General features: G+C 40.7%; 2 protein-coding genes across 8 annotated transcripts; both read right to left on the bottom strand.

Annotated features, from left to right (window-relative positions):
• Positions 1-170: 170 nt before the first annotated feature.
• On the bottom strand, positions 171-6,207 carry LOC112177065 (protein LONGIFOLIA 1). 4 transcript variants are annotated; one of them, XM_040510482.1, is made up of 7 exons: positions 5,656-6,207; positions 5,447-5,524; positions 5,017-5,346; positions 4,610-4,680; positions 1,989-4,013; positions 1,743-1,893; positions 171-1,229 (listed from the first exon to the last, which is right to left on the bottom strand). In XM_040510482.1, exons 3-7 carry the CDS (start codon positions 5,162-5,164, stop codon positions 403-405), a joined length of 3,222 nt encoding a protein of 1,073 aa, XP_040366416.1. In that variant the 5' UTR covers positions 5,165-5,346; positions 5,447-5,524; positions 5,656-6,207; the 3' UTR covers positions 171-402. The 4 variants fall into 4 exon arrangements, with proteins under 4 accessions (XP_040366416.1, XP_024171014.1, XP_040366415.1 ...); XM_024315246.2 differs by having other exon boundaries at positions 5,447-5,532; XM_040510481.1 differs by having other exon boundaries at positions 5,017-5,524.
• A 7,915-nt stretch (positions 6,208-14,122) lies between these two features.
• Positions 14,123-21,267, bottom strand: LOC112176578 (titin). Of its 4 annotated transcripts, none has more exons than XR_005803117.1 (8): positions 21,115-21,267; positions 17,393-20,425; positions 17,225-17,306; positions 17,080-17,146; positions 16,682-16,867; positions 16,510-16,570; positions 15,406-15,623; positions 14,123-14,384 (listed from the first exon to the last, which is right to left on the bottom strand). XR_005803117.1 is itself a non-coding variant. In XM_024314574.2 (7 exons), exons 2-7 carry the CDS (start codon positions 20,367-20,369, stop codon positions 15,460-15,462), a joined length of 3,537 nt encoding a protein of 1,178 aa, XP_024170342.1. In that variant the 5' UTR covers positions 20,370-20,425; positions 21,115-21,267; the 3' UTR covers positions 15,178-15,459. The 4 variants fall into 4 exon arrangements, 1 of the variants encoding a protein (XP_024170342.1); XR_005803116.1 differs by lacking the exon at positions 14,123-14,384 and adding an exon at positions 14,409-15,107; XR_005803115.1 differs by lacking the exon at positions 14,123-14,384 and adding an exon at positions 14,409-15,113.
• Positions 21,268-22,244: the final 977 nt, after the last annotated feature.

Consider the following 22,244-nt stretch of genomic DNA (forward strand, 5'->3'; position numbering starts at 1 on the left):
ATTATAATTCCCCAGTTCCAACCTTACAATTTAGCAGCATCATCAATTCATCATATGTTTCCACTAGATTTAAATTCAAGTCCCAAAAGAAAATGACACTTTCCTCTGGTTTCATTAGACAATAAGCTCAAACACAGCTTCTGTGAAACAATGATAGTCAGCATGGCAAGTGAAGAAGCAAAAAGGGTCTTATATATTAATCTTCCAAAGTATGTATCTTGACAACTTTGACAAGTTAACCTTCTTTACCAACTTTGACAAGTTAATCCTTTGGAAGGTTAACTTTGACAACTTTGCATGAATTACAACACTATAGATCTTACAAATAGATTTATTGTGATGTTTGTCACAAAAAAATTAAAACCAAAGAAAAAAAGTGGATTGAGAAGAACTGAAAGATCATTACTTAGCAAACAGCTTTCGACGCCTGGCTGCTGGCTTGGCACGCAAGCTAGCTGCTTCACCAATAACAATTTCGTCGATCAAATCCTTAAAGATCAACCTCTCAACATCTAAGACTGCCCCAGAAATCTCAGCATGGAAAACTGTCCAACTTTCTGACCTATGCATCACATCTTCACACAATATGCTTTTCAAACCATCATCCTCATCCTCTAAGTTGCACTCAAGTTTCTTGGCTTGAAATTGTTCTATCTCGAAAAACAGTTCCTTGAGAAGCTTTTGTGCATTGAGGGTTTTCTTTGCCAGTCTTGCAGGCTTCAACCACGGCTCAAGAGGGCTGCCAACTAAGCCCAACTTATCAACAAGAATTTCATTGACAGCATCGAAAATGAGTTTCCGGTGAAACTTCTCTTGCTTTGCGTGAGTTGCCTTTTCAGGGATACATTCTTCTTTTGCAAGCATACTGCTAGCCTTGGTTTGCTCCAAAACAAAGAACAACTCAGGGTTGATAGGGTGACCTGAGGGATGGAGCTGAAATGTAGTCAGGCTGGACCCCAGGTCTCTAAGTAGGAGACCTGAAGCTAACAATATTTCAGAAATGTATCTGTGATCCGGATTTGAATTCTCGCATAGTGATGCAATATAGTCTGTTCTTGCTTCATCATGACTAGAGTTCAATCGTCTAAGCTTCTGAACTAAGTTCTCAATGTTCTGCAATTTCTTACGATTAATCTCTGAGGTAAGACCAGACCCGATGCTGGCAAGATTATCTGCAGGGTTCCATTGATCTTCACATACTCTGAGATTTGAATCTTCAGCATCATCACCTGTATGTCAAATCAATTTTAAAGTGAGAATTGATCTTTCCAGAATGCAAGGATCAATATGGTTTACTCCAAATGTATGATTGCATTTATTACAAAAAGTTAACCATGATCAATATGTGGCTCATCAAATGTTATATGGTTATAGTACACCATGGTTAATGGTGGTACACAAAATCTACTAGCTAGTCAAGTTCACTCATTTTGGCAAAATCACAATGGTAGCAGTCAAGTTCACTCATTTTGGCTTTAAGATATCTGAATTTTCCGAACAGCTTATCGTGAAGGATTACTTACTGACCCTTCGGTGTATTAGGAATACATTAACAATATTAGTAACCACTAGTTCAACTCTATCTAATGTTTCTAGTTGGATGGGTTTACAAAAGAGAAACTTTTATTTTAATATTTTGGACTCAGCAAGTGAATTTAGTCATATAATCACTCGTTCTCATTTTATGATCATCTCAGGTTTGCCATGTCCAAGTTAAATTTAAGAAGACATTTAAACTGTACCTCTGAGGGCGTCAGGCAACTGCTTTACTGGAGATAGTGCATCATCTCTATATGCTGAGGTATCAAGTACAGAGACAGGACTAGGATGTTCTGGACCAACTGTAGCGAGTTCCACAGCAGACCCATCTTCTTCCAACCTTGCAGTTAACTTCTAAGGAGTAAAAACAAAATATATAAGCTAAACTTTCAAAATGGTATGAGTGGAAGCAGAAGATAAAAAAATAAAAAATAAAAAAAAGCACCTACCTGTTGCATTGAAGCAGAAGCTAAATACTTGGAAGCCTTCAGAGATGGACTCTGGCAATCATTTGTATCAGTACCTCGTACACTGCTAGACTCTTCCATATCTATGTCATCTCCTTGGAAACTCGACCGTCTAGATTCATTACTTATCTCACTCAACTGGTCATCACTTTGCTGCAAGTTGGAAGATTTTGGTCTGAGTTTTCTACCAGGTGAAGTTGCGTCTGTTGATTGCCTGCTGGATTGCCTTCTCGGTTTTCTTGTATCAGATGGCGGGGTAGGTGGACGAGATGGCTTCCCCAACTCAAGCTTCTTCTGCTGTAGTCTTGGGCTCACAGATCCTGAGCTCTTTGCTGAATTTGTTGCACTGTTTTCCTTTGGAAGAGATTTTACATTCCTGCCACTTGGCTTTTTGTCAATGGAGCCAACAGAAGAGTCTTTCCTACTGTTCTTAGGAGAATGATCTTTAGCTGTTCGGCTGTTAGTTGAAACCCTCTTGTTATCTACTGTTCCCCCTCTAGGAGCAGTATGGACATCAGACAGGCCATCCATTGAAATTAGTGATGAACTAGGAAGACCAGACTTTTCGACAACCTTTGCAGGTTTAATGATCACAATCGGGGAACCATAATTCTTCGAGGAATCAGAGCTTTTAATTCTGGAAGACATAGCATGGCTGTTTCTGTTTCTTTGATTCACAGACCTTGGGTCTGGATTGGAACTAGAACATTCTGGTTCACAGTCCTTTTGAGTTTCAAAATTTGAAGCTTGCTGTTCTTTTTTGGTTTCTAACAGCCCTTTTACTTGCATTGCTTCCAATATCTGTTTAAGAGCTCTAAGATCCTTTCCAGACTGTTTGAATTCCAGATCATTTAATCTCTTCTCTATCTCACTATAAACAGACGGGAAGGAGTTTTGGGTCCTTCCTTGAGCTTTTTCAGGTTTGGAAGATTGATAACCTCGATTTCCATCCTGCATTTTCCAAGGTGCTGGTTCAATTGGAAACCTTGAACTTGAAACAGGTCTCATAACCAGATCTGGATTCTTCCACCTTGGTGATGTTGGTTCTTTTGGAGAGCTTCTCAGGGAGTTTGAAGTGTGAATAGGCCTGTATAGATTGTTTGTCTTCAGTGGTTTTGAGAAAGGATTACTTTCTATAACTGGGCTGGTTTTGATCAGACTTAAGTTACTATCAGAATCTGGCAATGCTTCCAAACCCATCAACTTTGCTACAACACTTGGTCGACTCTGAGTTCCTGATGACTGAGGTAGACTAGGATCCCTGCCATTGGAGCTGCCACTATTCCGAAACCCTTTTGAAAGATGATTTGATCTTGAGTCAGATTGGGAACCACGCATTGAACCTTCTCTGCTATCCAGTGAAAGTCTCGGCAACTCTTTTGGCTTTGGAGTTGATCTGCAGGTATCTCTTGATTCAAAGGATAAACGATTCATCTCTCTCCCATCATAAGAAAACCGCGGAGCATCTTTTGGAACTGTATGCCAAAAACTATCTTTTGATTCATATGTTGATCTTGGATGATCTCTATCTTCATAATGCCAAGGAGCTTCTCGAAGTTGAGCAAGAACTCTAAGAGACTCCTTAAGATCAGCAGGCATATTTTGCTTCTCATTGGTCCTGACTCCATCAGATCCATCTGTTGGTCTGGACAGCTTCAAGGGTCTTGGAGAGTCTCTGCACTTCACTGTATTACCTGCTGCTTCATCTCTGGTTGTAGTTTTCAGTGATAGTCCCCTTGCTTCCCTATGCATAGAGTCCTTTACCACATCCCGGAGATCAAGGGACTGCCTTCCAAATCTAGGGGAGTTACTTGAGTGGTTAGTCACTGGATCCCTTGGGGGAGTTTCAGGAAAAATGATTCTGTCAAAGGAAGAGGTTCCCGGTTGTGCTGTTCTGTTACACTCCAGTGATGATAAGGAAGATGAACAAGTCGACGAGAAAGAGGCCCGTGATGACTCTGTTGAGAGTCTTTGTTTCTCATTCACAATTTTGTTCGAATTTATGTCCTGCAATTTCAAGCAGTAAAAAGTCAGTTTCAGTCAAGTAAAATTGCTAAAAGCACAAAGAAATTCATGGATTCAACTGCAATTCCAGTATAACCAGAAGATTGAATATGCACAGACATAGTGAATAATTAGGACAATATTCCATCAAGAACCATGAACCATTCAATTATACATCATTAAGTCAATCACATGCATGTTAAGTAGGGCGGGGGTGGTCATTTATCAAGGCTGAAACAGACTCAACTAACACTGTTAAGTAGGGCAGCATATTATACTGTAAACATATATACATAACTATTGACCGAATTTTGTATTGAATTGAACTTTCACCAGTTGCATTGAAAATTCTCCCTGTGCCTGTACTGCAAACTAAATTTTAGATGATTCCAAGTGCAGGCTAACTCATGATTCTCATCTAAAAGCTGTACAAAATTCGTAGCTCAAAGATATTTTCAAATACATACACACATCACCGTCAAAGCCCACATAGAAAATAATATACGAACAATGTGCAGTGAGTAGCTTAACGCTACCAGAAACATAGTTCTTAGCAATTTGCTAAAAGGAAAGGAAATCATCGAGTAGAGAGTGATTACAGTTACTGCTTGCCGATGGTATGGATTGTTGGACTCTCTTTCCAGGCCACCATTGCTATAGTGCGAATTCCCTGTGAAACAAATGAATGCATTAGTTGTCATAAGCTGCAATTCATTATTAGACTCTCATCTTAGGGTCTACGGAATCAAATGTTGTAGGTTGCAATTCATTACTCTCCTTTTTTGCGCCAATTTCTATGAACTAGATGTTTAAGGGTACTTTTTTCAATCTTTAAACGTGCAAAAATAAAACAAAATCTGCATGAACATATAGACAAATCTATAATTAGCGACAGGGTTGATGATGAAGCTTAAAGGGCTAGAGCATCTGAATAAAAGAAAAAAACTAGTATGACATTATCATTAACCAACAGTAGTTAGAAATGAATTCACCAGTAGGAAATTACCTGGAGGAAGCCTCTTGTGGTGGCTAATCCTTCTACCAGTGAGGACTTGGTGTCTATCGAAAATTTGGAAAATCCCATTCATGCATCCTATTTGCTTCTGCAAATCTGGGTTGTCATCAGCTAAAGAATGCAGAAGTTTTGCAGCCATCTCCACCTCTTCTGTCCAAATCAGTTATTTTCACTCCCAACTTTTTCTAAACATCTACTCAATTTTCTTCAAGCAAATCAGATTCCCCCAAATTCAAATCCAAGGCCCTTCAGTAAATGTTGGAAACAAACAAGCTTTGATTACAAAATACACAATCTTTCACTGCCACAACTCTGCACCCTCTGAAACCAATTTCAGTGATTTCAGGCAATTGTAAATGGTCTTATCCATTCTCCAGATATACAAAATTGGGAAGCTGTAAAATTCAGACACCTCACTGACCTCTGTTACACAAGCTGACACCAATATCCAGCTCAAGTACAACAAAATGTAACTTATCCTTCTTTTTGTTCCTTTCTCCTGAAGGACTTGAACAAAATGCAAAGCCAACAGGTCAGTTGCAGCTTTTTCCAGCCTCACAAACCATAAGAGACTAGACCACTCTCCTCATTCATATAATTCCAAACACACCTAGTACAAAATCAAATTACCTGCTAATTTCTGATCTTCTCAAAGCTCACAAGAACTGTCCTTTCAATCACAGATCACAACTTCCACACAATCTCCTCTTTTGGGGTCTTTCTTTTTCTCCAATCTCTCCAGTTCACAACAATTGAAAATAACTAAAATGGGAAAAGAAGTACACCCAGAAAACCAAATCCTATCAGTGAGGGAAAGAAACCTTATTGGGTTTCACAGAACAAAAAATACAATGCCTTGCGCAAGAACCAGAAAAAGGGACAGAGAAACTGGAGGGACCCATTACAACAACATGCACAGAACGAACAACACCCAGAGCTAACAGAAACATCTACCTTGAGACAGAATTGCCTAGCTAAAAGAAACTAAAACGAATGCAACCTGTAGGGGAATCTTGGCAGATCCAAGAAGAGAAGAGATGTTTTGCCCGGTAGAACAAATGGGAAAGACAGCTAGAACAGATTGGAAGCTTTTGTTATTATATGAAAAACGTTCGCCAATGTTGTGAGAGAGAGAGAGAGAGTTAAAAGAGTTTGGCTAAAAAAATTAAAGCTTTGTACAGAGAAAGAGTGTTTGTGGGTCAGATAGCTCGCAATCCATGTGGGATGAATATGTGAGTGGGTCAAGAGCTGTCTGCATGTGCATGTGATCTTGTCAGAGAGAGAGAAAGAGATTGTCCTTATACCTGCAAAGTCCCAATGGTGGGCACTGATTTACCATAACTACCATTCCAGCAGTACAGAAAAGTTGGAAACTTTCTCAGATAAAAAAAAGATAAAAACAAAAAAGTTGGAAACTTTCTACAACTGAACAAACCCAATTCAAGGCAATGCAAAATGAAATTGATTGAAAAAACAAAATGGAGCAGAAGAAGGTTGAATCTTTTTCAAGGCTCCAACGTGAGAAGCGTGAAGGGTGACTGATGAGTGGTTGCTGGTATCAATCCAGGAATTGAATAACACCCACTTGGACAACTGGTTGTTGAATGGTGGTGTCTCTAGCTTGGTACTTTCAATTATTGGTTAATATATATATATAAGGAGTTATTGAGAGTAATAAAATTTAAGAACCGCAAAAGCGGTCTGATTGTTTCATTAGCTCATTTTAATATTTTGAAACAGTGTGTAACTTTCATTCATTAAAAAAAAATGAATGAGTGGAAAATAACAAAACTCTTACACAGTTTCTATAAATAGTTTAGTTGGGTCTTTGATAGCAGCAGTTGTATGAAGAAGGGAATTAAGAAATTGTAGCAGTTAGAGAATATAAAACTATAAAAGGCTAATGCTGGCATATAAATACAATGCTTTACCATGATGATTAGAAGAGTCTTACACCTAATCTCTGAAGTCATGATTTACTTAAAAGAGACTAGAGACATGAAAATAATACTCGACATTATTGCCATGATGATAATTTTTCATCCAAGGATTTTGGAACAGGATCTTTATTTCCCTAACCCCAGTATGTATATATATATATATGTATTCATGAAAGATGTGGGTTGTACAAATATATGAAGATTCCACAAACAATAATAGAATAGAGATTGGCAAACTAAGAAATAGGAAGGAATTCTGTGTCAGATTCATTAAGCACATGGTTCTCCACCACTCTAATGCTTTGTCAATCCCTGCAGCCTCTAATTTTCATTCCACATTGTTAGAAAGTAGAGCAAAATTAGCTTGATATAGCTGTCAACATTCAACACAATCATTATGTATCATCACAGTTAATTCTATATAATTAGGCATTAATAGGCCACGAATAGTTTTCCTTTTTGTATCCTAGAATCAAGCTATATCTTTGTATATATGATATACAGATCAATACAGCAATCATCACTTCCTGAAAATCTGTTTCTGTTGTTTTTCATGGTATCAGAGCAGGACGCATAATCCTGACTCTTCTCTAGTCTTCTCAACATCAAATCCACAAAGCCATAATCACAATGGCTGGTGATAACGTCCCACCATCACCATCCAATCCCAGCAAATCAGATAATTCAAAATCTGATGTCTCAAATCCATTCTTCACTCATCATTCAGACCACCCTGGATTGGTCCTAGTCTCCAAGCCTTTGAATGGAGACAATTACACAGGTTGGAAGAGGGCTATGACATTGGCTCTTAATTCTAAAAACAAACTCGGCTTTGTGAATGGTTCAATCAAAGCTCCATCATCCGAAGCTGATCCTGAAGGATATGCAACTTGGTCAAGATGCAATGACATGGTCCATTCATGGATCGTTAACACTGTCAGTTCTGAAATTGCTGACAGTATCATCTACTATCCTACAGCTCATGAGGTATGGGAAGATCTAAGTGAGCGTTTTTCACAAGGCAATGCACCTCGCATATTTGAAATTCAGCGAGACATCGCTTCACTCAGGCAAGAACAACAATCAGTTTCAGCATACTACACGAAATTGAAGAGTTTATGGGATGAATTGGCAACCTATTCAGAAGCATCACAAGGAGCCCAGGCAGATCAACAGAAAATTATGCAGTTCTTGATGGGATTAAATGAGACTTACAGCGCAACCCGCGGTCAAATCCTCTTGATGAATCCCCTTCCAAGTATCAGACAAGCGTATGCTGCCGTTGCCCAAGAAGAGAAGCAACGTTTCCTTGCAGCAGCGGAGTCTGGTTCAAGCGCTGCTGCCATGGCAGTTCGAAGTGGCGGCCGGTTTAACCAGATCGGCAGCAGAGGCGGTCGTGGTGACCGACTGAATTTTCGGACCGGTCAGGATGCAGAACGCGGCTTCACCCCGCGTTTTGGTTCAGGTCGAGGAAGGGGAAGGCCGCATTGTACCTATTGTGGTGATCCTGGACATTGGGTCCAAACATGCTTTCACTTGATTGGTTTTCCTCCAGGTCATCCCAAAGCAAAGCAAGGATCAGGAAATTTCCCCAAGAAGCACACTGCTTCACCAGTCGCGCCCTCTCCTTCTGCTCACCAGGTTAGTGCGACAGGCATCGTAGAAGAGGAGAAAGGATCAGCAATTACTTTATCTGAGGCCCAATTCCAGCAGTTTTTAGCTGCTCTTCAACAAGCCCAAAAGCCCAATCCAAATACTGACTCGAGTTCCAAAGCAAATGCAGTAACGCAGCCAGGTTTGTCTAGAGTTGCTTCCCGCAATTGGATTATTGATAGCGGGGCGACAGATCATATTACTTCGTGCTCTAAATTGTTGAATAAAAATAAAAAATATGCATTACCGCCTGTTTTGCTACCTAGTGGAGAAAAAATGCATATTGAAGCCACAGGTTCTATGCCTCTGAGTACCGCATATTATCTACATGATGTACTGTTTGTGCCAAAGTTTAAGGTTGATTTAATGTCGGTTAGCCGTTTGACAAGAGGTCTGAATTGTTCAGTGACATTCTATCCTTATTGGTGTGTTTTACAGGATCTGGCTACGAAGAGGACGATTGGTTTGGGTAAAGAACGTGATGGGCTATACTATTTGGTGGCACTGGCGACGGAGCAAACCAAACATTCCATTACTAAACCTTCCAGATCATCTTGCAACCTTGCCATTTCCGCTACCAACCTTTGGCATCATCGCTTGGGTCATGTTTCTTCTCCATGTTTAAGTCACATAGCAAAACAGTTTTTGCATTTTTCCATTCAGCCATTTAATAATTGCCATGTATGTCCCTTGGCTAAACAGAGTCGTTTACCATTCGGTTCTAGTTCTATTTCTTCTACAAGACCTTTTGAAATGATTCATTGTGATATTTGGGGTCGTTATCGACACCCTTCTCTTTCTGGTGCCTTTTATTTTCTTACCATTGTGGATGATTTCACCCGATTTACTTGGGTTTTCTTAATGAGGCACAAAGATGAAACACAACCACTTTTAAAGCATTTTTTTGCTCACATTCTCACTCAATTTGACTCTCGCATTAAAACTTTCCGAAGTGATAATGGTAGTGAATTTATTTCCCTTCGCTCTTTTTTTCAAGATCATGGCGTTGTCTTCCAACATTCTTGTGTTTACACGCCTCAACAAAATGGGGTTGTGGAGCGCAAGCATCGTCATATTCTACAGGTAGCTCGTGCTTTAAAATTTCAAGCTCACCTCCCTTCACAATTCTGGGGGGAGTGTGTCCTCACAGCTGTCCATATAATCAATCGCTTGCCCTCGCCCATCCTTTCTTACAAAACTCCATTTGACCTTCTTTACTCCAAACCGCCTTCTTTTTCTCATCTTCGAGTTTTTGGTTGCTTAGCTTATGCAACTAATGTGCACCCTACTCATAAATTTGACACTCGAGCCATACCTTCCATTTTCATTGGTTACCCGGTCGGTCAAAAAGCCTTCAAATTGTTTAACTTATCGACCAAGAAAATTTTTACGAGTCGAGATGTTAGATTTCATGAAGATGTGTTTCCTTATGCCTCCAATCCGCCCACTATTCCTTCTGCCTCGTTGGCCCATGACCCAGGCCCAGGCCCCATTCCACTTCTCTCTAACTCCTTTTTTGACTCAGCTTTTGACTCTCAGATGCCTCCCACACCAGTTCGGCCTCCCACACCAGTTCCTTCTTCTCCGCCATCCCCAACCACGCGATCTTCTCCGCCAATCCCAGACCCACGATCTTGTCCGCTACCGCCACCTCCGCCTCCGCCTCCACTAGTCCGGCCCCCCGTCACCCTTCGCTAGTATTCCCGTCGACCCAGGCCGCCTGCTCCACCCCCGCTCGTCCCTCCTCTTCCTACCCCACCATCTTCTCCGTCTCCTCCTCCCTCACCTCCACCCGTCGCTCTTTCCGACCAGCCTCCTCCCGGCCCACCACTGCTCCGTCGCTCCACCCGCTCCGCTGCGCCTCCTGCTCGGTTCGCCGATCTCGACTTCTCCAAGCCTCAGTCCAATGCTTGCACTTACCAATCGCCCTCCTTCCCGCCAGGTCCTTCCAAAGGTACGCGGTATCCATTGGCCAATTATGTCTCTTATCATCGTTACACTCCTGCCTACTCCTCTTTTGTGGCTCAGCTCAGTGCCGTCCATGAACCAAATTCCTATTCTGAGGCAGCTGCTGTCCCCGAATGGCAGGCTGCCATGAGAGCCGAGTTGGAGGCCTTGCAGGCCAACGGTACATGGACACTCACCACGCTGCCCCCTGGGAAGTCCCCCATTGGTTGTCGATGGGTTTATAAAGTCAAGCACAAGTCTGATGGTTCCATTGAACGATACAAGGCCCGGTTGGTGGCCAAGGGCTTCACGCAGATGGCAGGTATTGACTATCAGGACACCTTTTCTCCTACTGCTAAAATAGTTACAGTCCGTTGTCTACTTGCATTGGCTGCGTCCCGTGGCTGGTCCCTTTCTCAACTCGATGTCAACAATGCCTTCCTCCATGGCAATCTGGATGAAGAGATTTTTATGTCTCCACCGCCAGGGCTTCGGAGACAGGGGGAGGAGCATTTGGTTTGTCGGTTGCATAAATCCTTGTATGGTCTAAAACAAGCTTCAAGGCAGTGGTTTTCTAGATTTTCAGAAGTTATTCGATCTGCTGGTTTTGTGCAATCTAGAGCGGACTACTCTCTTTTTACCAGAAGGCAAGGCAAGTCATTTACAGTCTTATTGATATATGTTGATGACATCTTAATTACTGGCAATGATCCTGTGAGTATTGCTGATGTTAAGAATTTTCTGCATAAAACATTTCGTTTGAAAGATCTTGGCTGCGTAAAGTATTTTCTTGGCATTGAGGTTTCTGCATCCAAGAGAGGAATTTTTATTTGTCAGCGCAAGTATGCGTTAGAAATTATAAAAGATGCAGGATTATTGGGCGCTGCCCCTGTTGATACACCCATGGAACGTGGTTTAAAGCTGTCAGATAAGACTGAGTTACTCAAAGATCCAGAGAAGTATAGGCGTTTGGTTGGAAGATTGATCTATCTCACAGTGTCAAGGCCAGATATTACATATCCTGTTCAGCCAGATATTACATATCCTGTTCATATATTAAGCAGGTTTATGCATCAGCCTCGAAAAGCCCATTGGGAGGCAGCCTTGCGAGTGGTACGCTACCTCAAGTCAGCTCCTGGTCAAGGCTTATTCTTTTCCTCAAATAGTGATCTTCGGCTACGAGCCTTTTGTGACTCAGATTGGGCCGGGTGTCCACTTACAAGAAGGTCTACTACAGGGTATTGTGTGTTCTTAGGACCTTCTTTAATCTCATGGAAGTCTAAACGTCAGAAAACAATCTCTCTTTCTTCAGCTGAAGCTGAGTATCGTGCTATGACAGGAGCTTGTTGTGAGTTGACTTGGCTACGTTATTTACTTCAAGACTTGGGGATTTTACACCAGGAAACGGCATTGCTTTATTGTGACAACAAGGCTGCTTTACATATAGCAGCAAATCCAGTGTTTCATGAACGTACAAGACATATAGAAATGGATTGTCACTATATCAGGGATAAGATCCAAGATGGTTCAGTGGAGACACGGTTTGTGAGTTCTGGAAATCAATTGGCTGATGTTTTGACTAAAGCTCTTGGCAAGGAAGACTTCATGCTTATGATTCGCAAGTTGGGCGTACAAGATATCCACTCTCCAACTTGAGGGGGAGTGTTAGAAAGTAGAGCAAAATTAGCTTGATATAGCTGTCAACATTCAACACAATCATTATGTATCATCACAGTTAATTCTATATAATTAGGCATTAATAGGCCACGAATAGTTTTCCTTTTTGTATCCTAGAATCAAGCTATATCTTTGTATATATGATATACAGATCAATACAGCAATCATCACTTCCTGAAAATCTGTTTCTGTTGTTTTTCACACATTGATCACTCTCTCATTATGCATCCTTCAAATAATTGAAAATTAGATATATTTCATAGAGTTTTAAGTTTTTCGTTAAAACCAATAATTGAAATTAAAATATTAAAAGTCTTCAAGTTACCTTTGGCCTGACTATAGCCGCGGGTAAAGCCACTTGACTAAATAGTTGTAAGTTGATGCGGGAACATCTTATTTAGTGCTCTAAGGCTGTGTTTGTTACACAGGATTGCCATTGCCCACCTTAATTTCTATAAGAGTCCTGGACTCCTCTAGCTTGGCTTATCCTATTCTAGTACTTGGCTCATGTTTGGTGATGACAGGACTATCATTGATATTTCCTCTTCAATGCTGCAAACTTCTTCGAGAGTTTAATCATCTCCAGATGAGTGTTCCTGTGAAGTTCCTCAAAATCTTGGTGAAGTTCCACTCCGGAAGCGAAGAAAGCCTCTCCGACTCCACAAGGAACCGGCAGAGATCATTCATCACCATCAGAATCCCACCCTCATGCGCGCCCAATTCCAAAAAGGAGATCAACTTCCCTCCCTTTGTCTCCCTCTCCAATCTCATCGCCGCCCTCCATGGAAACGATCAAAGTCAGCACCGCTGTCAAACACCATGTTTCAAGGTTCGAATCCACGCCACAACCAACCACAGGTGGATCTGTAACAAGATCCGGACAGATCCAATCACACACCCAGAAACCGGATCGGGTTTGTAGCCCAGCCACGAACCCGGCCACCATCGTCAGCCGCGAAACCTCGACCTGTGCAGAAACCACCTTGAACCGAAAGTAAGGACGATGGGATCCTCTCAGGCCCCCTCTCCGATCACCGGACACATTAAACACCCGTCCAGCCTCATTCGAAGCAAGTCGGCAAGGCCAGAAGCCAGCGCCAGTGCCGACATGCAGCCAAAATGAAATTGGGGGAGAGAGAGAGAGAGAGAGAGAGAGAGAGAGAGAGAGAGAGAGAGAGAGAGAGAGAGAGAGAGAGCAGGGTCGTGAGAGAGGGAGGGAGTGAGAATGATGAATAGTGGAGTAGAAGGAGTCTTGCACAATCCCATGGTTTTTGGTGGGTTTGTGGTAGAAGGGGTTGGGGCTGCTGTTGGGACTGTGGAGTCTCATTAAAAATAGTCCCCCTTGCTGCCAAACATGAGATAACTGGGATTAGACTAGATAAGGATGTCCAATCCCATCCAATCCCATGTAACAAACACGGCCTAAATGCATTCATGCATCAAATTCTAGTGTCTTCCACATTATGAATAAAATAATAATGGATAAATCACCTTTGCGATTGGTGAATATATAAACTATTATATACCATAAGCTCACCACCAATCGTAGAATATAATTTTTAAAATATATTTCAATTGATAGGTTAATGCCTGGATAATGTGTTCATCATTCTTTATTAATCACATTTTCTTAGTGAATTACTGAAGAGGAAATCCTTTTTTTTTTTTTTTTTTTGAACCCTAGAGAAGATATGATATCTGGTAATGATTGTCTTCTTGTTTCGAGTAAGCTCAGCATACATGTGATTGCTAGCTAATAAGGGCTTGCATGCATTTGCGTATTAGAAAGGTTGATATATAGTTGATGCCGATGAACCAAAAGAAGCCAAATGAAAAGGAGATGGTGATATTATATAGTTGGTTGATGATGAATACACCAAAGTGCTTGCATCTTTTGCCACATTCATAAAGTGAAGGAACTAGTACACGTGCTATGCCTGAACTATTTAGGCAAATACCAACTAATCCATGTCAATCATCCTAACCCATATCTCAAGGAACAAACATTGCACGTTCACCTCACACTCCATAGCTTTAGCCATCAGCACTTTAACTTGATTGTCACATTACCTTTTCAATTTCTCCACCCCCCACAATCATCAACATCATCCATATATATAATTGATAATCATTGAAGGAGCCCTACAAGGAATCCAATCAATAATAGGAGGGATTATGATCCGGAGGCAGGGAGGGACACGGGGATAATTGGCTAACAGTATGCGTTATCTCACAAAGAAAAACGATTTTATGTTATGAATAGAAGGAAGTCATCAATCTAAGAGTTAAGAAAAGCTGGTCTTGTATGCAATGTTAAACAATATGAAAAGTATCAAGAAGTTCTGAAATGCAAGAGATCACAGAATTGGGTGAACCAAGTCAAGCAATTGATTTGCCAGATGTAGCAGCACATGCCAAGTTGATCATCGTGGTAAATAAAAATCAGCCAGTACCAACCATCGATAGCCTTCAAAAACTTGCAAACAGACAACACAAAAGATCCTAGATATGCCTAATTAACTAATGGGCTTCAGTAGCTGTTACTTTGAACCAGGCACATAAATAGACATGGACCAATTGCTGGTTATATCAGTGGGTTTAAGTTTGGTTGGTGCAAGAGATGTACATTTCAAACAAGCTAAGCACAACGGTAACTGATAGCTGAATCAAGGCAGGCACATGGAATCAAATTTGGTTGGTGTTGTATCCCTGCTGGAAATATAACAAAGCAACCCCAGAAGATTTTCCTCAAACTCAAAGTATAAGATTTGCAGAACATGGTGGTTGAGTAACAAATTTCTATCGACTGTCAACAACCCCAACTATCTGCATCAAGTTAAAGATGGTGGCACCTATTTCACAACCCTGCATCTGTCGTGTGTTTTAGTTAACAATGACAAATAAATGTAAACAGAAAAAGAGAGGACCTATCATCTTTATAGGCACTCACAAAGAATGAACTTTGATTTGCCAATGCTTATTCAGTGCATCGACCAACAATAAATAATTCGTGCGCAGGTTTTACTAAACTAGGGATTTTTTTTTATCTAGCCTAGCAGACACTCTCTTCTACAACCAGTATACTTGGTACATCTCATTTAAGCAAAACTGAGACAACAAAAAATAATGGGTCGCAATGATACATGTTAAAGTGAAAACTTACGTCTGGTATGGAACTGTAAAACATCGATGGGTCCAAGGCATGAAAAAGGCCGAGTCATCTCAGGGGTTTTACATCCTCTATAACTCTCCTATAGAAGTTCCAAGAAGGATTTGATTTCGTTATGGGTCTCTGACCAAATGGATTCTGTTCCACATATTTTTGGGCACTCTCAGCCATAGCTAACCCTTCCAGGTAAGAACGGATATCGCCTCCAGGTCCTGTGATGAACAGAAGTGCATAAAAGACCACATCACAATATGTCATCATGTAAAACTAATACAATCATTAGACTTCTTTCTTTCTTTCTTTCTTTCTTTTTTTTTGAGTGAATAAAATCATTACACATAATTGGACAATTATATCTTACAATTCATTCTGAAAGACAAGGTATGATATAAGATGACAGTCCTGCTCAAAAACCATACTATGGAGAACAAAAGATAGGGAAAAGAACTAAGATAGACATTAGCACAGGCAGGCCCAGCCCCCATGGCCAGTAGGAGCTGATGCACTCAGAAAATTGTTTATTATTTTTTTTGTATAGTGCATCTGAGGCGTAGCAAATTCTAATATTACGAACTAATTCTAGCATTTTCTAGCCTATAAGCCCCCACACCGCAATTTATTTGTCAAATTAGAGTAAGAAGACAGCAACAAATTCAGGCCTCGAGTCTATTAAGCAACATATAACTATAATCCTGGGTCCGTAACTGGACAGTAGACCAAAACCACTATAAAGAGTCGATGAAACATCTGGAAATGCAAATTTCACAGTAACAACTAACAACATAATAAACAAATTAAATATATAATGAATAAGCCAGATATCTTAGCTTACACTTCTTGACGACTTAGAAGTAAAGAAGAACCATAAGAAAATTTCAACTGGAAATTAGAAATTTAGAAATCTAGAGCAGGAAAAGAAGACACAAAATAGACAATGCTTAAAGGGCATGATGGAAAGACTATGCAACACAGGCAAGACTTTTTGACCTACAGAATTACTTTCATGTGTATGACACCCATATGTATAGGTTTGCATCGGTTATTTTCCTTACGTTTCAAAAGAAAAGGAGATTAACACCTACTGTGATGGTGTCTCACCTAATGAAGAATCTTTTCTGTTCCTGAACTGATATGAATTGGGGAATATGGCGGTGTTCACCTAAACAATTAAAAGGACAAAGATGAAGAATTAAATCAGTTGTTATCCTCGTAGTAAAACCAATCACATCCAAAAGAGAAAATGTTAAGAAGAAATAGTAAATTAACTAACCGGATTGCGCAAAGCCTTGTATGGAGAATCATCCAATAATACTGTGTTGGATTCGTTGTACTCTCCTCTCGCCCAAGGAAGATCAGGCTCAAGCTTCTCCCATAATTTTCTAAGCTCTTTCAAAACGAGGGGCTTATTCTTGTTCTCCACCGTCTTGAAACTGGTAGAAGTGCAGTGCGATTGGTTCTGCAAAAGCAATAATCATGACAATAAAGTTGTAATTGTTGATTTCTGCCATCAAGCAGTTTTTATGTTTAAACATTAAAAATAATGGGGAACCTATTTTGCAGAAGCAAAATTATTACGATAAGATAATTAAGATCCTATTTTTCCTGAAGCAGAATAAATTAATATCATTTTAACATGACCATTTTTTTAAAATTTACTCTAATCCTTACCCAGCAAAAGAGTAATTTATGTTTGGAATCCCCCAAAAGAAAATCTATCACCGAGTTCACATTTTCCCTGAAAACAAGCGTAAAGGATTATATTCCAACAAACAAGAAACCAGAAAAGGTACATCTGTCCAAGAATGAAGCTTACTTGGTTCTTGAAGACCACACACCCACATTAAATCTGTCAAAGCAGAACTGTAGAAAATCATCGCAAAATGGCCTCTTAAAAACTGTGAGAAAAAAGAGAGGAGAGAATGAGGTTCCATACCACTTTAAGAGAATAAAGATCTAAAGATATTTAAATATCAATTATCACCTGCTTTCCGTGATATTATTGTGTCTGGTTTAAAACTACTGGGGATAGAAACTTCCATCTGGACAATATCAGCAAGCAGCCCATTAATATCAAGAATCAGAAGCTTTTTCTGAGAAAGATTGCCCTCTCTACCGATAGCAACTACTTCAGTATCAGCTTTTGGAGTCAAATGTGACAAGGAAGGAACTTCATCAATCTTGGTTTCTTTCCACACTGTACCAGTATAAAGTGGTTGTGCCACCTCTACCTCTTGTTCAGAGAATATTGCAAGCGGAGGCTGAAGAGATAGATCTGCTTCTGGCGTCATTGTTTCCACCAATAGCTCTTTATTCTCATTGGTTTTGCGATTTCTCTTTGGATTCTTTTTCTTCGTTTCTTGTGAGCAACTAAATTCTGCATTGGGCTTGGGACTCTCCGAGTTTGTTGTGCTTACTCCCTCCACAAGTGGTTGTGCATCAGTATTAAGTGGCTGTGGCACCTCTACCTCTTGTTCAGAGATTATTGCAAGCGAAGGCTGAAGAGATGGATCTGTTTCTGGCGTCATTATTTCCACTAAGAGCTCTTTATGTTCACTGGTTTTGCTCCCTCTCTTTTGCTTTTTCTTTTTTGTTTCTTGTGAGCAGGTAAAATCTGCATTGCCCCTGGTACTTTCCAAGTTTATTGTTGTGCTCATTCCCTCCACAAGTGGTTCTGCATCAGTATTAAGGGGTGGTGGCACCTGCAGTTCTTTTTCAGAAAGAGTAGGCTGAAGAGATGGATCTTCTTCCGGTGCCATTATTTCAACTAAAAGCTCTTTACTTTCACTGGTTTTGTGCTTTCTCCTTCGATTTTTCTTCTTTGTTTCTTGTGGGCAGCTAAAATCTGCATTGGGCTTGGGACTTTCTGAGTTCATCGTCGTGCTCATTCCCTCCACAAGTGGTTCTGCATCAGTATTAAGTGGTTGTGGCACCTCTAGCTCTTTTTCAGAAAGAGTAGGCTGGAGAGATGGATCTGGTTCCGGCATCATTATTTCCACAGATAGCTTTTTACTTACACTGGTTTTGCACTTTCTCTTTGAATTTTTCTTCTTTGTTTCTTCTAAGCAGCTAATATCTGCATTGGGCTTGAGACTTTCTGAGTTCATTGTCATGCTCATTCCCTCCACAAGTGGTTCTGCATCAGTAGTAAGCGGTGGTGGCACCTCTAGCTCATGTTCAGAAAATATTGCAAGCAGAGGCTGGAGAGATGGATCTGCTTCCGGTGTCACTACTTCCACTAATAGCTCTTTACTGTCACTGGTTTTGCTCCCTCTCTTTCGCTTTTTCTTTTTTGTTTCTTGTGAGCAGGTAAAATCTGCATTGCCCCTGGTACTTTCCGAGTTTATTGTTGTGCTCATTCCCTCCACAAGTGGTTCTGCATCAGTAGTAAGCGGTGGTGGCACCTCTAGCTCATGTTCAGAAAATATTGCAAGCAGAGGCTGGAGAGATGGATCTGCTTCCGGTGTCACTACTTCCACTAATAGCTCTTTACTGTCACTGGTTTTGCTCCCTCTCTTTCGCTTTTTCTTTTTTGTTTCTTGTGAACAGGTAAAATCTGCATTGCCCCTGGTACTTTCCGAGTTTATTGTTGTGCTCATTCCCTCCACAAGTGGTTCTGCATCAGCATTAAGTGGTTGTGGCACATCTAGTTCTTGCTCAGATAACATTGTAAGAGAAGGCCGAAGAGATGACTCTGCTTCTGGCAACATTGGTTCCACTAATACCTCTTTACTATCACTGGTTTTGTTCCCTCTCTTTCGCTTTTTCTTCTTTGTTTCTTGTGAGCAGTTAAAATCTGCATTCGGCCTGGGCCTTTCTGAGTTTATTGTTGTGCTCATTCCCTCCACAAGTGATTCTGCATCAACATTAAGTGGTTGTGACACCTCTAGTTCTTGTTCAGAGAACATTGCAATAGAAGGCTGAAAAGATGGATCTGCTTCTGGCATCATTGTTTCCACTAATAGCTCTTTATACTCACTGGTTTTGTGGCTTCTCTTCCGCTTCTTTTTCTTCATTTCTTGTGAGCAGCCAAAATCTGCATTGGGTTTGGGACTTTTTGAGTTTGCTGTTGTACTCATTCCCTCCACAAGTGGCTCCGCAACAAGCTGCTCCAATGATATTTCAACAGAAGGCTTTATATATGGATCTACTGCTGGCATATTACTTTCCATAACAGAAGTACCAACAGAAACGCCGCACACTTCATCATTACAGTCATGGGGTTTACGGCTTTTCTTCCCATTCCTTTTCTTGGTTTTCACTGAGAAACTCGAATCCTCAATGGTTTGTGGCACTTCTAGCTTTTGATCCGTCACTTGTGCAAGTTGAGGCTGTACGGCCTCAATGCGTTGTGGCACTTCTACCTCTTGATCTGTTGCTTGTACAAGTTGAGGCTGTATAGAGGGACTTTCACAACTTTTATCATTTGTCTCAGGGGTTTTACACCCTTTCTTGTTCTTCCTCTTATTCTTCTTCTTCTTCTTATTTTGTGAAAGACTCAGCTCCACATTTGACTGGCGACTCTCTGAATCTGTTATTGTAGAAATTTTCTCAGCAAGTGGTTGCGGTGCTTGTTGATCTGAAAGCTGTACAAGTTGAGGCTGTTGGGAGGGACTTTCACAACTTGTATCATTGGTCTCAGTGGTTCTAGACCCTTTCTTCTTCTTCTTCTTTTTTGTTGAAAGACTCGGCTCCACATTTGATTGGGGATTTTCTGAATCTGTTATTGTATTACTTTTCTCTGTAAGTGGTTGTGGTGCTTCTTGATCTGAGAGTTGTACAAATTGAGACTGTAGGGAGGGACTTTCACAACTCTTATCATTGCTTTCAAGTTTACACCTTTTCTTCTTATTTTTCTTCTTTTTCCGTGAACAACCCAGCTCCACATCTGGTTCAGGACTCTCAGAATTCGGTACTGTGCAAATTTCAGAAGACGGAGGGCACAAATCTTCCACCGCCATTTTCTCTTCCCTCTATCAGGAGCTTAATGACATATAGATTAAGAACTTGAATATGCCTGCAACCAGAGATCACAACACAGTATTTAGACAAAAGATTGCATAAAGTAACATATATGACTTCCCATAAGCTACAGAACATGCTGACTCCCGAGTGTTAACAATACATTCAATTAAAGAAAAATTAAAAAGCAAAAGGAAGTTCTTGAACTGATAACACTAGTCCTAATTGGTGATCATTTGAACTAATGCACTTAATCGTTCATCAGCTAAAACTACCTACTTTGCACATTTGAATCCATCATTGCTTTCGAATGCACAAACGACACAAAGAGTGCTGGTATTCAGAGCAGAACTAAGAACCCAACACAACACAATGCATTGATAAACAAGCAAGTTCCAAAATCTTAGCAATACAAAATGCCATGAGCTGTGAATCCAATATTCATCGAAACGCAATACTGCAAGAACCATTCGAAATCGAAACGGAGAAAACCAGCATAAGATGAACAAATCAAGCATTCATGAAAGTCTATAACTTTTCCAGATATAAAACAAAGTAACAAGGACCCAGAAAACCCAGAAGAGCCAGAGACATATCTGAACACAGAAATTGATAGAAAGAAGAATTAGGGGCGAACCCAGCAAACCCAGAAACCCCAGAATCGAATACGAACAGTGACCTGTATCTATCACCACAATCACTACCAAAAAGATATGCAAATGCTCAATTAGCAAATAAAAGTACCTGAATCGTCCGCAGAAACCCTAATTCTGATGAAAGGAGAAGGAAAGGTACGAGCTTTGGCTACTGCTTTTGGAATTTGGAGTGCTTTGCTTCGTTTTGCCTGGGGCTTTTGCTACTCCTAATTATACTGTTAATTCTTTTTTTTACCTTTTTACTTTTACTTTCTTTAATAGGAAGGTAATACGACTATCCCATCATTTAAGCCCAGTTTGACATGGCTTATAGTGTGTCAAGAACTGTTTAACGTATAAGTTAAGTGACGTACGGTATTTGGTGGTAAAATTTAATAAAAGTTTATTTTAAAAGTTATATTAGGTACTAGGGCTAATTCAAATGGAAAGACAGATTAATTGAAATACATTTCATTCATTGATGTCCATAATGGAGCCGTTGTGTACAATATAAGGTGATCTCACATTGGGTTATGTCACAAGGACAGAGGTTCTGTCATAAGGACATGGACAACTAGGTAGGAAGACAAAATAACCCAACAACACTGAGGACAAAAGATGGCAGGTTGACTCAGTCCTCGTCAAGGCTGCAGCAGTGCCTGGAGATCTTCAAATGAAAGGTGCAGGGTGCACTTCGTAATTGGGCTTGGGCCTAGAGATTAAGAGAAGGGTTTGAGTGTGACCCTAACAAGTCTCGCCCCTTTAGAAGAAGGCCTGACCTTAGGCCTTGAAATCTGGGAAGTGGTTAAGGATGGTTTAGGCTTCCTCCCAGATGGAATCCTCAACTGGAAGACCAGTCCACTAGACTAACCATTTGGTGATGGTTTTGTGATGTCGTCGTTCCACCTGCATATCCAGTACCTTCAGCGGAACCCAAGAGAGAGAGCCATCGTGTTCGAGCGGTAGGAGAGTGGTAGAGACAGAAACCTGGTCGCCCACCTTTTTCTTCAAGAGAGAAACATGGAACACAGGGTGGATCTTCGAATTGGGTGGCAACTTGAAGAGGTAGGCAACCTTGCCAACCCGAGCCGCGATCTGGTATGGCCCTTAGAACCGGGGAGCTAGTTTGTGAGAAGGGCGGCGGACCACTGACTGTTGCCAGTAAGGATGGAGCTTGAGGAAGACCCAATTATCCTCAGAGAACTCCCTCTCAGTTCGATGTTTGTCGGCATGTTGCTT

The sequence above is a fragment of the Rosa chinensis genome, chromosome 7 (genome assembly GCF_002994745.2).
Source record: "Rosa chinensis cultivar Old Blush chromosome 7, RchiOBHm-V2, whole genome shotgun sequence".
Taxonomy (NCBI): Eukaryota; Viridiplantae; Streptophyta; class Magnoliopsida; order Rosales; family Rosaceae; genus Rosa; species Rosa chinensis.

Coding starts and splice junctions, on each gene's coding strand:
- LOC112176578 (XM_024314574.2), bottom strand. CDS start 20,369: ATGGCGGTGGAAGATTTGTGCCCTCCGTCTTCTGAAATTTGCACAGTA. Junction 16,868..17,079: donor ATAAATTACTCTTTTGCTGG/GTAAGGATTAGA, acceptor TTGCTTTTGCAG/AACCAATCGCACTGCACTTC. Junction 16,571..16,681: donor ACAAGGCTTTGCGCAATCCG/GTTAGTTAATTT, acceptor TTAATTGTTTAG/GTGAACACCGCCATATTCCC.
- LOC112177065 (XM_040510482.1), bottom strand. CDS start 5,164: ATGGCTGCAAAACTTCTGCATTCTTTAGCTGATGACAACCCAGATTTG. Junction 4,681..5,016: donor CCACAAGAGGCTTCCTCCAG/GTAATTTCCTAC, acceptor TTTGTTTCACAG/GGAATTCGCACTATAGCAAT. Junction 4,014..4,609: donor ACCATCGGCAAGCAGTAACT/GTAATCACTCTC, acceptor TTGAAATTGCAG/GACATAAATTCGAACAAAAT.